The sequence below is a fragment of the Cyprinus carpio genome, chromosome A22 (genome assembly GCF_018340385.1).
Source record: "Cyprinus carpio isolate SPL01 chromosome A22, ASM1834038v1, whole genome shotgun sequence".
In the NCBI taxonomy this organism is placed as follows: Eukaryota; Metazoa; Chordata; class Actinopteri; order Cypriniformes; family Cyprinidae; genus Cyprinus; species Cyprinus carpio.
The window spans coordinates 2,810,088-2,825,991 of record NC_056593.1 but is presented as its reverse complement, the minus strand read 5'-3'; the positions used below and the strand labels follow the sequence as shown (position 1 = coordinate 2,825,991).

General features: G+C 34.3%; 1 protein-coding gene across 8 annotated transcripts; it reads left to right on the top strand.

Annotated features, from left to right (window-relative positions):
• Nucleotides 1–3,738: 3,738 nt before the first annotated feature.
• On the top strand, nt 3,739–15,850 carry LOC109066106 (nicalin-1-like). 8 transcript variants are annotated; one of them, XM_042711678.1, is made up of 15 exons: nt 3,739–4,035; nt 6,359–6,549; nt 6,631–6,775; nt 7,809–7,903; nt 8,083–8,163; nt 9,281–9,384; nt 9,459–9,547; nt 10,704–10,843; nt 10,941–11,119; nt 11,291–11,378; nt 12,644–12,682; nt 12,864–13,024; nt 13,110–13,163; nt 13,424–13,502; nt 14,471–15,850. In XM_042711678.1, the coding sequence occupies exons 1-15, from the start codon at nt 3,873–3,875 to the stop codon at nt 14,531–14,533; spliced, it is 1,671 nt and encodes a 556-aa protein (XP_042567612.1). In that variant the 5' UTR covers nt 3,739–3,872; the 3' UTR covers nt 14,534–15,850. The 8 variants fall into 8 exon arrangements, with proteins under 8 accessions (XP_042567612.1, XP_042567607.1, XP_042567611.1 ...); XM_042711673.1 differs by having other exon boundaries at nt 10,941–11,164; XM_042711677.1 differs by having other exon boundaries at nt 9,456–9,547.
• The last annotated feature ends 54 nt before the right edge of the window (nt 15,851–15,904 follow it).

The window sequence follows — 15,904 nt, the reverse complement described above, 5'->3', positions numbered from 1 at the left end:
TAGAACATTATTAAAGGAGTAGTTGTACAAAAATGTACATTTGCTGAAAATATACTCACCCTCAGACCTTCATTGAAACAAATTTGGAGAAATGCAGTATTCCATCACTTCCTCACCAATGAATCCTCTGCAGTGAATGGGTGCCGTCAGAATGAGAGTGCAAAAAGCTGATAAAAACATAATCATCCACAAGGAATCCAGTTAATCAGTTAACATCTTGTGAAACAAATCCATCAAGACCTTTGCTTTGTGAGTCATCTATCCATGATATTCCTTTCTCTAGTGGAAACTCATCTCGTCTGAATCAAAACATAAATAACAACACAAAAAAAATATACCATTTAAAATCGAAAACAAATATAAACAGGAGATAAACTTTTTCACTGGAGAAAATTACAAAATGAAAAGAAGATTTCCACTGGATGAAACGTTATTATATGGCCTCATATTTTAGGAAACAAACATTTAAAGGTAAAACACGTAATGATGGATTTGTTTCTTACAAACACACAGCTTTTGTATTCTCAAGACGTTAACTGATGGACTGGAGTGGTGTGGATTATTGTGGTGTTTTTATCAGCTGTTTGGACTCTCATTCTGACGGCACCCATTCACTACATAGCATCCATTGCTGAGAATACTACATTTCTTCAAATTTGACAAAGAAACAAACTCATCCTAATCTCGAATGGCCTCAGGGTGAGTACATTTTCAGCATATTTTTTTTTTTTTGGCCAAACTATTCCTTTAAATACCTGATAACTTTGAACAAACAATCCGTTACGGTCACTGGAACAACATTTGTACATAACTTTGCATAACCTTGCCAGAACATTAGCCAAAGTACTGAAAACATTCCCTGTTAGTTGGGTTATCACATCAGCTTAAAAAGAAGGTAACACAATGGCACATTTGTGACGCACAAGAGCTGCAATTATAACGGCTATGTTTCAAAAGAACTTTGGTCAGCCACAACATTGCAGCATCACAATAAAAACAAACAGACATCACGTTCAACATGAAGCACGGTCATGGACTATTTAACCACATTAATATATAATATAAAAAAATGTCATGCACAGTTGACTCAATTCTGCTATTTATCTCTAAACACAACCATAATGGTAAACAAGATAATAGACTTTCAAGGGAGAGACGTTTAGCCACATTTGCATTTCCCAAACATTTTGAATCCCATCAGGCACATTCCAGACAATATCATTCGTATGCACCACTTCACAATATTTTCCCAGACGAAACATTAACGCTGCTCTGCAAAGACCTCAGAGCAATAACCAGACAGTTCTCAAGCTGTCAAACACGAGACCCTGTGTTCAACAGAAGAAGGAGGACTATAAAGAGTCGTCGAAACTGATCTGCTCTGCTAATGGACGATATAACATCTCTCTGGTTTAAGGAAGCAGAAAGAGTAGATGGGATGTTGGACATGCTTTGTGCGTACGGGTCAGTCGTTGTGAGACAAAAGTGGCCCTTTCATTTAGAGCCCAAACTCTAAATATCAGATAAAGGGTGCCGTCCCGGCCCGTGTGGCTTTCATAGACCCGGAGCACATCTGAAACGGGATCTTAAGAGATGCGCTGCGTGAGTCGCATTAATGCAACTTAATGGAAACTCTGGCTCCTCCAGGCCACCTCCGTCCATTAGCTCTGACTGCGCTGCTTTTCCAGACCATCAGAATGCAAGCCAAGCTGTCTGTTTCACTGCACGGCTCTGTTGATGTTATATCTATTTGTGTTTACATTCAGGTGTTTATTGCCCAGAACAAGTGCACATCTATAGGTGACCCGTTCACCGCAGTGGCTTTGCACACACACAAACAGAAAGCCAGTGAGCGAAGGATTATAGCTATTTAAAAACCTATAATAACTGTTTATAATTTACACATTCCTCCATTCTGACAGGCTAGACTTTAGTTTAGATGATGAGACTTTAGCTGGACACAGAGAACTGCTGTCTGAACACTTCAAATAACAAAATATGAATGCTTTGAAAATGTTCCAGTTAATTAAGTTATAAAAACATTCTCTGAATATTCAAATAGGTTTCCCCTTGGAACATTAAGGGGACTTTGCATTTTAGAATTCTGCAAACAATGTTACTTTTAATGTTCTCGGAATGTAACAACATTTTAAAAACTCTAGATTTCTTTTCTAGAGAACTTTCTATGAATGATAAATATAAATAAAAAAATTTTGTGCTAATGTTTACTAATGGACATTATTTAAGACCAGATAACTTGGACTAAATGTTCTGTAAACGTTTATTCATAACTTTGCCAGAACGTACCAAGAACATTTTGTAAAGGATTGGCCTGAACACTTAGACTGTTTTCTGTATTATAGCACTTAAACAGATTGATTGTCTCCCTCAACCACTTATAGCCATTACTAGAGTTTACCTTTCTATTCTAAATGGCATTAAATATTCTGCTTAATGTGCTTTTTGTTTATTCAAAAATACTTGCACTGCTTTAATGGGTATTTCTCATAACGATTATTGGAAAACACCCATTTTAAGGTCATATAATTGTTTAATAATCACATGACTGGGAAACTTGTAACTGGACTCCTGCATGGATTATAGTAAACAAAAGCAGAAAAGACTAACAAATAAAAGCAAACCTCTGTTGCCTATTCGCCTCACCTCACAAATAAAGCATTTTCAGCCTTTAGAATCTGTTTTTGTATTTTAGATGTGAACAAAATGAAATGTGCTTACTGTGTCTATCTGTGTGACTTATTTAGGAAGGGCCAACTGGGGTCAGATTTTGATTATTGGGGAAGACTCCCCTCTAGTGGACAATAAGAGCACTTAATTGTAATTATTTCGTGTAACTTTTACATATATAATTTACTTTAATTCAAACTTTATTATTATTATTATTATTATTAGGGCATTGTTATTGTTATTATTATTATTTTTAAATTTCAGGGAGCATATTGTTTTGTACATAACCAAGAAATAATATAGCTTAATTATTTATTTTAATTTAAATATTATTATTATTATTATTATTATTATTATTATTATTATTATACATTTCATGGAGCATATTGTTTTGGCTATAACCAATATAGTTTAATTTATATTTATTATAATTATTCATTTAAATTTAGATATTATTATTATTCAATTTCAGGGAGCATATTGAAGAAATAATACAGTTTAATTATTTAATGTAATGTAATATAATTATTTTAATATAGACATTTATATATTATATACATATTATTATCATCATCGTCATCATCAGGAAGCTTATTGTTTTTTATATAAGCAATAAAACAGTAGTTTGATTTAATTATAGTTTGAAAATCTAATTTAATGTGACTCAATAATTATTCTGACTTGTAAATAAAAATTTATTAAAAATAAAATTAAATTTAAATCTTTTAGAAACATTTAATTATTTAATTAAAACATTTGTACACAAGTTTAAATTATCCTTTATATGAATAAATTGCACTGCACTCCCCACATGTATGTTTTGCAAAATAAAAAAATAAAAATAGACAATAATAATGACTAGAAAAAGGTCAGATGAGGCAGTCCCTGAATTCTCCTGATGGACCCCAACTATCACCAACAAGAGGCACGTGGACAAGATTTCATCAATTAAAATTATTTTCAAAAAACTCCAAAAGCTTAATTTGATATATTAAACCAAATCTGTCATAGAAAAAGCTAAACGTGCATCGACGAAACAATACAGGCAGGCGTGTAGGTGTCCGTTGACTTCGCCTGCCTGAAATCCGCACCGCGGCTCCTGACAGCTCGAACGATCTCCGTCAGTCATTCATTCCGTCTTTTCTTGGTTTCTCTCCGCAGGAATCTACCGCACCGGCTGCAGCATGTTCGAGGAGGCCAGCGAGGTGTTGGAGAACATGCTGAAGTGGTCGCTGCCGCTGAGTTTGGTGCTGTTTTTGGTGCTGGTGTGTCCGCTTCGGGCGGAAGCGGCGCATGAGTTCAGCGTGTACCGCATGCAGCAGTACGACCTGCAGGGACAAACCTACGGTGAGAAACTCCCTACACTTCAGAGCAACCCATAATGCTGTATTAGGTAGGCTTGAGAAAGCCTGCCTACTGATCTGCTGTTTCAGCTTCTTCTTCTTCTTCTTCGACTAAATTTCTGAACGCTACTCCTCCGAGAGCTTTAAAGCTAACTTACAACCACCAAACTCAGATCAGCTCAGACCTTCAGACTGTTCTGATTTACGGTTTTCATAAAACTGAAGATTAAAAATCCCATAGACTTACATTGATGGAATGTTCAGATAAGCCAAGACCATTCAAACTCCAACTGTCAAAATTCAAACTCCAACTGTCAAAATTCAAACTTAAACTCCCAAAATGCCACGAGCTTCCATTTTATCCAATATTTCCTATCTATCTATCTATCTATCTATCTATCTATCTATCTATCTATCTATCTATCTCCATTTTATCCAATATTTCCTATCTATCTATCTATCTATCTATCTATCTATCTATCTCCATTTTATCCAATATTTCCTATCTATCTATCTATCTATCTATCTATCTATCTATCTATCTATCTATCTATCTATCTATCTATCTATCTACTGTTTAGTTGCAATATATCTATCTATCTATCTATCTATCTATCTATCTATCTATCTATCTATCCAACAGCAGTTAGACTGTTTAGTTGCAATAATAATATTGTGTAGTATTGTTGTATGTTTATAGTATGTTTTGTGGTTGGTCTTGTGGAGTATGCAGTGACAAGTGAATTTCCCTAGTGTGGGATTGATAAAGTAAATCAAATCAAATCTAGCTAGCTAGCTAGCCAATCCTAGCAACTAGCCTAAGACATGCTATCAATCATAAATATGTATACGTAGATGCCTCATTAGCGACTGTTTCTATGGGCCGCTATATGTAAGCCGTCCGCCATATTGGAAGGGTCAGCTTGGCGTCATTCACCATAATAATCAATGAATATTCGAAGATGCCACAATCCTTACGTATCTATGGTTCCGCCTCTTTCTTGCAGTCTCACCTGTGAAAGGTTATCCTGTTTCTTCTGGAATTTAAACCCCGGCGTTTTTTTTATTACAGCCATCGGTTGAGGTGTCTTGAATATTGTGGTGAATGGCGTCAAATTGACCGTTGCTAGATTGGTGAACGCGTCTACGTGCTTGGAGCTGTCGAATGAGGAATCTACCTATACATATCTATGCTATCAGTGTACTAATTCAAGCTAGCAACATGCTAATCATGGTATCAATGTGTTAAAACATGCGAGCAATAAGTTAAATCATGTTCAAACGTCCTAGCAATGTGCTAAATCATGATAACAATATGCTAGTAACATGCTGATGAAATTAGAAACATGCTAGCAGCATGTTAACAAAATCCTAATCATGTTAAAATATGCATATCATGTTAGAAACATGTTAGCAAAATGCTAACAACATGCTAATCATGCTAGCAACCATGTAAATGCGTCATTGGCTATTGTTTCTATGGGCCACTTTACGTAAGCCGTCCGCCATATTGGAAGGGTCAACTTGACGTCATTCACCATAACAGTAACATAAGTATTGGAAAATTGGTAAAATTGGAAAAATTGGAATATTAAGTTAATACATTTTAAAACCACAAAACAATGCATTTTCATCGTGAAAGGTCATCCTGTTTCTTCGGGAATTTAAATCCCGGCGGTTTTTACAATCATCGGCTGTGTAGGATTGTGGCATCTTCGAATTTTCATTGATTATTATGGTGAATGACGTCTAGTTGACCGTTAAAGATGGCGGACGCGTCTCCTTGCTTGGCGCATATACATATCTATGCTAGAAACATGCTAGCAGCATGCTAACTAGCTACATGTTAATCATGCTAGCAACATGCTTATCACGATAGAAGATTTTTTTAAATATATTTAGGTACATTTTTTTTTTCTATTCATTTTATTTTTTATTAATAGCTTTTATTTATAAATAACATCAAATCAAATAATATAATTATTTTATTTATATCAGTATATAATTTTCACGTTTTTAATTTAATATTTATTTCATATTATTTCAGCTTCATTTCAGTGAACAAAAATGTTTTTATTAGTGTGTTAGTAATGTTTAGTAATAATGTTTTTTAAAATTCAAGATGCGCCAGCTTTGTTTATCAAACATCTCCTCAAAATTGGTTTTACAGGACTTTTCAGCTATATTTTGCTGAAAAGAAAGTCAAACTGGAAAACAGCTAATCATTTATGACTATGATCATAATGCTATTTTTTAACGGATGTTTTTTTTTTTTTGATGGTGAATAATATGCGTCCCATGCACTAATAATCCAAGTTAATTCGCAGGTTCCCGTAACGCCATTTTAAACACGGAGGCTCGTACGGTGGAGGCCGAGGTGCTCAGCCGTCGATGTGTGATGATGCGGCTCGCCGATTTCTCTTACGAGAAACACCAGAAAGCCCTGCAACAGTCAGCAGGGGCAGTGGTCATCATACTGCCCCAGAACATGTCCACTATGCCGCAGGACATAGTGCAGGTAACACTGGCGTCCGCTAGAGTCTGGTGTGGGCCGATCCCGCTCGCTGGAGGCTGATTGTGCTGTGTTTGGGTCCTGTAGCAGTTCATGGAGCTGGAGCCGGAGCTGCTGGCCACAGAGACCATCGTACCCGTGTACTTCGCTCTGGAGGACGAGGAGCTGCTGTCCATCTACACGCAGACGCAGATCTCCTCTTCCTCACAGGGATCTTCATCAGCTGCTGAAGGTACTTCACGCTGGAGCCCGGAAAATACTTATTTCTGTGCCATTGTTTATGGATGTGTTGAGGGAATATAATTTATATGAAGTGCTTTATTAAAGTATTTTGTTTTTCATTTTTATTTTAAATCAATATTAAATCATTTTATTTATTTTTTTTTTTTTTAATATATAATAAAACATTTATTTATATATATATATATATATATATATATATATATATATATATATATATATATATATATATATATATATATAAATTGTTATAAATACAAATGCTTTATTTACGTGTATTTATATATTTTAATGTAACTTTACATATATTTTATAGCATATATATTATAAAAAATTATCACTTATAATGAAGTGCTTATATGTATACATATATGTGCTCTGTTAAAATTGGGCATGCATACTAATTAGTATATTGTTTATAAATTATCTAATATTTATAAAGTATATATTTTTATAAAGTATGTAAAATTATAAATTACAATAAAGTGTATATACATGTACAAAAATATATTTTAGTAATATAGTTTATACATATTTGCTTTAATAATAATTAATAATATTTTATACATAATTTAAAATATTGTTTATAAATACATTTTGTGTTTTTTAAATAATATTTCCATATTTATTAATGTAATATTTTACATATATTTATTTAATTCCATTTACTTTTTCTAATGTATATTCATGTATTATATTTGTATACAGTGTATATATAGTAATTATAAATGTTATAATCAAGCCTATATACCATAAATCTAAGGTATTAATATATATTATTACATTAAAGTTTACATATACTACATTTTTATAGTAATTTATACATATACATTTATTATATTGTTTATATATTTTATATAATATTTATACATGCATGTTTCAAATTTATTTATAAGTATTATATGTGTGTGTGTGTGTGTGTGTGTGTATGTGTTTATATACATGCATATATAGTTTTTAGTGTATATTTCTATATTAATAGTAATTTGAAGTATATTAAACATGACTTGTATGTTTTCGACCAGTGCTGCTGCACACAGCGACAGCTAACGGTTTTCAGATGGTGACGAGCGGAGCTCAGAGTAAAGCTGTCAGTGATTGGGCCATTACTAGTCTAGAGGTGAGTATAACTGACTCCAGAACATAAACCACAGAGGACATTAATAACACTAATCTGAGAAAGTCAGTTGAGTTTAGCATGACAGTCAAGTGTTAATAAGCCCTCCAGCTGCATAGAAATGTCACGCTAACTACGTGCCCTTTTTGACTCTTGATATAGTCTCTCAATCTTGTTCTCAGGGTCGTCTCTCAGGTGCGGGAGGAGAAGATCTGCCCACTATTGTCCTTGTGGCTCACTACGACTCTTTTGGAGTTGCTCCGGTAAGGACGTCATGTCGTTTTGAGTTCCCTTTCGATTCGGTCAATCTACATTGCTATGGGAATCACCCTTTCCTCCAAATACTACTGGAGCATTATTGAATCACGCCAGTGAAACTGGCCAATGGCGTTCAAGCGCGCGAAATATGAGGGGGCCCCCCACTCTATAAAAGGCAGCGCTTGTACGTCATCAATTCAGAATCTTTTCCTTCAGCCAACCATCTACGAGAAGCTTATCATCAAGAATACTCACCGTGATCTACACGCTGTAGTGGACACGCCTTTTCTCCCCTGCTGTGTTCCGGTGAGCTTCAGACAAGGATGACCTCTCGCGATTGCCTCTCATGCGTCCATATGTCCATAATCAATCGGCAGAAATGACCTGATCATACGGTTTTTTTAAAAGGAGCAAGAAGGCTGAACCCACCTCGCCCTTCCACCCTACCCACTTGGGACTTGGCGCTTGTGCTTGAAGCTCTCACGGGACCCCCGTTCGAGCCCATGCAATCAGCAATCTTGCGTTGGCATCTGTTAAGCGAGTTGGGGACCTGCAGGCGCTTTCAATTGACGACACGTGTATTGAGTTTGGGCCAGGTGATTGCAGACTCACCTTGAAGCCTAGAAAAGGTTATGTGCCTAAAATGCTTTTGACTCCAATTAAAGCGCAGGTCATAACACTGCTTTCCGCCCCGAAACACCGGCCGGGGCGGAGCCGCTTAATATTCTCTTGCTGTGCCCTTTATGTGGTTTCCGTATGTGAAACTTGACATGCTTAGTCGAGCCAGGCTCCATCGCTGTGACACGGCGGGATTTTATACGTTGCTCTTATTGCCGTGTCACCTAGCTCAGGATCTTAGAATGCCAAGTTGCTTACTTCAAGATTCTGAATGGATGACGTACAAGCGCTGCCTTTTATAGAGTTGGGGACCCCCCTCATATTTCACGCGCTTCTACGCCATTGGCCAGTTTCACTGTTGTGATTCAATAAGGCTTCAGTAGTATTTGGAGGAAAGGGTGATTCCCATAGCAATGTATCGTTCCCTCATCTCAGGGAACCGAGGTTACGTTAGTAAACGAGAGCGTTATTTGTTGTGATATTCATATTGTCTCTTTCTTTCAGTGGCTGTCGTACGGCGCGGACTCAAACGGGAGCGGCGTCGCTATACTGCTGGAGCTCGCGAGACTGTTTTCTAGACTCTACTCCTACAAGCGCACTCATGCAGGGTAACTGATGATTTATGTTGTAATTTTGATACAGTTTTCTGTCTGCGTGCTTTACGAAAAATTGTCTTTAGTAGATACAACCTGCTGTTTTTCTTGTCGGGAGGCGGGAAGTTTAACTACCAAGGCACTAAACGCTGGCTGGAAGACAATCTGGATCACACAGGTACCTCACGACCAAAGCTGTGCTTGATGCGTTTAACAATTTCCTCGCATTTGAGACTAAAAATAGATGTTTATGAATGTGCAAAGCAAATATAGTTTATATGAAGTGCAATTTCAAAAGAAGAGGCCTTGTTTATAATTAAAAGTCATATTATGCATGTTTTTTTCTGGTTATCTTTTGGTTTTTTGGGTAAACAGTGTATTTATTATGAGCAGCTGAAAGTAGTAAAGCATGTACATTTCAAAATAAGAGCCCCGGTGTATTTTGGGCTAATTAAAAATCCTGTTTTATGCAGAACCTGTTTTTTCTAGTTATTATTGGTATTTTGGTTACACAACTAAATATATCTGCCATTTTATTAAAGGTTTAAAATATACATATTTCCATCATTTTGACCCTGGAGCACAAAACCAGTCATAAAGGTCGATTTTTCAAAATTGAGATTTATACATCATCTGAAAGCTAAATAAATATTAAAGTATGGTTTGTTAGGAGCACAATATTTGGTCGATATGCAACTATTTGAAAATCTGGAATCTGAGGGTGCAAAAAAAATCTAAATATTGAGAAAATCATCTTTAAAGTTGTCCAAATGAAGTTCTCGGCAATGCATATTACTAATCAAAAATTAAGTTTTGATATATATTTACAGTAGGAAATTTACAAAATATCGTCATGGAACATGATCTTTACTTAATATCCTAATGATTTTTGGCATAAAAGAAAAATCAATAATTTTGACTCATACAATGTATTTTTAGCTATTGCTACAAATATACCCCAGAGACTTAAGACTGGTTCTGTGTTCAAGGATCACAATTAAAATAAAAAAATACAGTTTGAAGCAGAAATATTTAAAGCCCCAGTGTACTTTTTGTAATCGAATAAATTAAATCATTTTGCTAAATGTCTGTTTTAATTTAGCTCCTAAATTTTAATTTACAAAAGTCAAATGTTACAAAAGTAACTTTTAATATTGTTATTTAGTACTACTACTACTACTAATAATAAAAATGATATTAAGCAGTAAATTCGAACCGGTTTAAAAAAAAAAAAAGGCAATCTTCATAAGAAAAAAAATTCTTCTTGACATGAAAAAAGCACCAGTTCCTCCTGAAGTGAAACGGTACGGATTGACCTCCCCCTTGTCTTTCAGATTCCAGTCTCCTTCAGGACAACGTGGCGTTTGTTTTGTGTCTGGACACTCTGGGTAACAGCGACAACCTTTACCTGCACGTGTCCAAGCCTCCGAAAGAGGGAAGCCCACAGCACGTCCTGCTCAAAGAGCTAGAGACTGTAAGATTCTCCGCTCCTCTCCTAGAAATAAACACAGCATTTACTCCTCAATGACGTCAAACGCCATCGGCCGGTCATCGTTGTGTCCTGTCATTAGGTTGTGGCCCATCAGCACCCTGACCTGAAGTTCTCAATGGTCCACAAGAAGATCAACCTGGCCGACGACACACTGGCGTGGGAGCACGAGCGCTTCGGCATCCGCCGCCTGCCCGCCTTCACCCTGTCCCACCTGGAGAGCCACCGCAGCCCCGCGCGCCACTCCATCATGGACATGCGGTCAGTGTCGTCCTCTCTGGAGGGGGCGGGAGAGGCCACCGCTGGGTGGGTGATGATTGGTGCTCTCTCTCTGTCGCCCCGTCGTAACCATGACGACTAGTTCCCTCCCTCGCTGCCCATTGGTTGATTCGGTTGATGACGTCATCTCTCTCTCGATTCCATTTCCCGCAGGCCTCACGTGGATCTGACGAAGCTCCGTCGCAACACTAAAGTCATCGCAGAAACGCTGGCGAGAGTCATATACAACCTGACGGAGAAGGTAATGTGGCATTATCTTCATTTGTCTTCGTTTCTCTACGAATGTTGATGTGTGTGCGAATTCATTTGATGAACATATTAAATGTATAGTAAATGTAAGACCATTTTTTTAATCTTTTTGATCTAATGCTGCACAAAAAAAATGTTTTGTGTTTTTGTATATATATATGTTTTAAACAGCTTCAGGTTTGCAGATTATTATTACTAAATAGCAATATTAAACAAAATTTAAAAATATTACCATAGTGATATTGGGCTTTAAAATAAGCCAAGTTTTTAAGAAATTAATAATAATTTACTTTTACAGTACAATAGTATTATTTTACAGTACAAATTGTTAAACAGAGTCATTCTTCACTCTGAAACAGTTTTTGTGATTTGATAATTGTGATTATAATTGCTTTTGTTTTTTTAAACAGCTCTATGTTTGTTGCTTTATTATTATTATTATTGTTATTATTACTTAATAAAAATATGAAACAAAATAAGAAATATTATTATTGTAATATTCGACTGTAAAATAAAGAGAAAATAATTACTAAATAAAAAAAATATTAAACAAAAGAAATATTTCTATTGTAATACTCGACTAAAATAAAAAGAGAAAATAATTACTAAATAAAAAATATTAAACAATAAGAAATATTTTTATTGTAATATTCGACTAAAATAAAGAGAAAAGTAGTTACTAAATAAAAATATTAAACAAATAAGAAATATTATTATTGTAATATTCAACTGTAAAATAAAGAGAAAATAATTACAAAATAAAAAATATTAAAAAAATTAAGAAATATTTTTATTGTAATATTCAACTGTAAAATAAAAAGAGAAAAGATATTTCTAAATAAAAATATTAAACGAATAAAAAAATTTTTATTGTAATATTCAACTGTAAAATAAAGAGAAAATAATTACTAAATAAAAAAATATTAAACAAGAAATATTTTATTCTAATATTCGACTGTAAAATAAAAAAAGTAATTTCTAAATAAAAATATTAAACCAATAAGAAATATTATTGTAATATTTGACTGTAAAGACAAAAATAATTATTTTACAGCACAAACTGTAAAAAACTAAAACACAGTGCCATACCCCTGAAACACACCGCATATATTTTATTATAAATTTATATTTGATAATCACACAAAACCATATCACAATTTTGACTTCACAACATTTAATGGTGCAGCTCTACCACTGAGCATCACGAAGGCCAAAATGTGTGTTTTAATGATGTGATGGTTGTCGTGTGTCACGCAGGGTGTCAGCGGAGACCTGGAGATCTTCACTGAACAGATGGTGAGTATAATGTTCAGCACATTGTAATCTTCAGAGTTGCATTGAACAGCCCTCACTCGAAATATTAGTGCGCGTTCCCCAGTGTTTTAGCTCTCAGTGCAGACTGGTCTCTGTGAAGCTGGCGTCTTGTGTCTGGTTGGTTTATGGTTGTTAAACCGCGGTTCTGCATTCCCATCAGCAGGTGCAGGAGGATCAGCTGGCGTCACTGGTGGACTGGCTGACAGCTCAACCGCGAGCCGCCCAGCTGCTGGACAAAGACAGCAGCATCGTGAACACGCTGGAGTATTACCTGAACCACTATCTGAAGGACGTCAAGAGACACCTGGTCAGAGCCGATAAGAGGTGAATACAGCACAGCCGTGATCCCATGTCGAGTGGAAATGAATATTCAGGGATTAATCATTGTTTGTGTTTTGTTTTTTGACAGGGACCCTGAATTTGTCTTTTATGATCAACTCAAGCAGACCATGAATGCTTACAGGTGAGATTTTCAATGATTTGAGTCTGTAATTTAAATATCTAGTATACTATTCCAGCTGTTAAGGATTGCTTTGTTAATCCTGGATTATTTTAAAAAAAAATTCATATTTGATAATTTAACCCGGGTTTCAAGGTTGCATGCAGTACATTTGTAAATCCTACATTTTCATATTTATGAGGTTAATAATGTTAATGATTAACCCCCATTTAACTTCTACAAGTGTGATGAACATTAATTATGTTGTATTTGAAACGATCCAGGGTCAAACCAGCGATCTTCGACCTGCTGCTAGCCTTCTGTATCGCTGCTTATCTTGGAGTGCTGTATTTGGCCATCCAGGTAGGACAAATATTCAGACATATTTAATGCACAGTGATTTTTTTTTATTCTTTAATAAAAAATAAATCCACTCTTCACATGAAATATATAATTGTCTAGTTACATTTCACCCCAAAATCAAAAAAAAAAAAAAAAAAGATATTTATTTTAGCAATTTTCTGTTTATTTTAATAACAATAACAATTATTTTATTATTACTATTATTGTTATTATTATTATGTTATTATAATATTATAGGAATTATATATATATAAAATTTAAATATATATATATATATATATATATATATATATATATATATATATATATATATATATATATATATATATATATATATAAATAAGTGTTAAATACATTTAAATAAAAATACATAATACTACTTTATTTCATTGTCATTGTTTTCACTTACAGTTACTTTCATTACTAGAATAAAATATATTTTGTAATATCTGTCTTTGAGTATCATTTTAGTATTGTTTTAGTATTATTTAAAAAAAAGTTTATATAGGTTTATTCTTCTTATTTGTGACCCTGGACCACAAAACCAGTCATAAGGGTCAGTTTTTCGTAATTGAGATTTATACATCATCTGAAAGCTGAATAAATAAGCTTTCAATTCATATTTAATATATTATTAAATTATATTTATATTTTGTGTGTGTGTGTATGTGTGTGTGTGTGTGTGTGTGTGTGTGTGTGTGTATATATATATTTTTTTTAATATATATATATTTTTATATATATATATATTTTATATATATATATGTATATATATATATATATATATATATATATATATATAAGTTTTTTTTGTAAAATAAGTTACATTTATAGTTTCAAATTTTAGATTTATATTATAAATATATAATTCTATTATTTTTTTGTTTCAGTTAACCATTGTTTTATTTAAAAAAAAAAAAAAGGTAAGTTTTTTTTTTTTGTAAAAGGTCATTCTTGTTTTCCTGCAGAATTTTGGACTTCTGTACAGTTTCCTGCGTAGAGTCACGGCTCCTCGGGTCAAACAGCACTAACCCACGACCATCTCTTCACACACATGCAATACGAGGGGCCCCGGGGTCTCACAGCAGAGCCAAGAGTGTGTTTGCTTTCTTAATTTCACTGGTTTGTTTGATTGATTTAGTTTTCTGAAGAATGAATGTTGATTTCCATCCACTACATCTCCGCTAGTCTTCCTCATCTCAGCATTGCCTCAAGTCCCGGCGTCCTTAAAAATACAATAAGTAATTGTTCGAACGGAGTAGATTTCAATTTGAATCAGGAATAAATCAGTTCCCATATGACGTCGTCATGAAATGTGCGCTCTTGCATCAATTACGGATTGTACTGCTAAGCAGCGTTTCCTGAAAGCCTTTCCTCGTGTGGTTATTCTTCACTGGCAGCTACTACAAAGTGGGCCAAAATCGCTTCTGGTTGAGTAGAAGTCTGTTGACGCTCCTCAATCTTCGTCACGCGCTCACACGAGTCTCAACTCCAACTGCTGATTCTCTTCTGAGAGAGTATTATATATATATATATCAATTATGTGATGTTTGGAAACCTGGCATTTCATGTTTTGCATATTCTTTTATCCTAAGGTTTTCCCTCAAAAGACTAATATTAATTATTCCATGATTTTCAAGACATTTTATAACTACCATTTCTTCTATTCTAATTCCACGCGTGGGTTTTGACATCAGTTGTTCACTTCTGCTTTCGTAAAAAGGAAGTAGTGTGGTACAAATTTGCTGTTATGGAAGCTGATACGCTTCGACATGCACTGATTTAATTTTTTTTTATCCCCAAACTTGATTGAACTTTGCAAATCAGAGGTACATAATCTTGATTCTTAAGGACGGGAAAAAATTAAATAAAGGTTTTTGTTGAATTAAGAAAATATTGCACTTGTTTTCTTTGAACAGTTTTTATTAAATGGAAAAACATGACAACACAGTTGGTTTCAATTCACTAATTCAACTGGAATTATTAAAATTGTTCCATTATGAATGAGATAATACCTGTTGCTCCTAGTGGTCAATGGTCAAAGAAAAATGTTGAAACAAATCTAATAACTTATTTTTTCCATGTTAAAATTAATCTGTATAAATCCCCCTAGTTGCTACTATTGCTAAAATGCATTTACAGGAAAAACAGTAGTAAGAAATTACAGTGCAATTTTAAATAAATAACATTTTACAACGCAGATATAGCAATATACCCCAGATTTAAGTTGCTTTTCATAACACTCAAGGGGTTTGATATTTATTTTTGGCACTTTTCTAGAAAATCACCACATTTTGATTATATTCTTAAATGCGATTAAATTATTTCCTCTATGAATAACAAACAATCCAGAACTTAAGAAAACATATATTTTATATATATATATATATACACTACTGTTC

Excerpts from the sequence above, each read along its gene's own strand:
- LOC109066106 (XM_042711670.1), top strand. The coding sequence starts at position 3,873 with ATGTTCGAGGAGGCCAGCGAGGTGTTGGAGAACATGCTGAAGTGGTCG. Across the intron at positions 9,548-10,703 it reads AGACAATCTGGATCACACAG|ATTCCAGTCTCCTTCAGGAC; the intron begins GTACCTCACGAC and ends CTTGTCTTTCAG. Across the intron at positions 12,683-12,860 it reads AGATCTTCACTGAACAGATG|CAGGTGCAGGAGGATCAGCT; the intron begins GTGAGTATAATG and ends CATTCCCATCAG.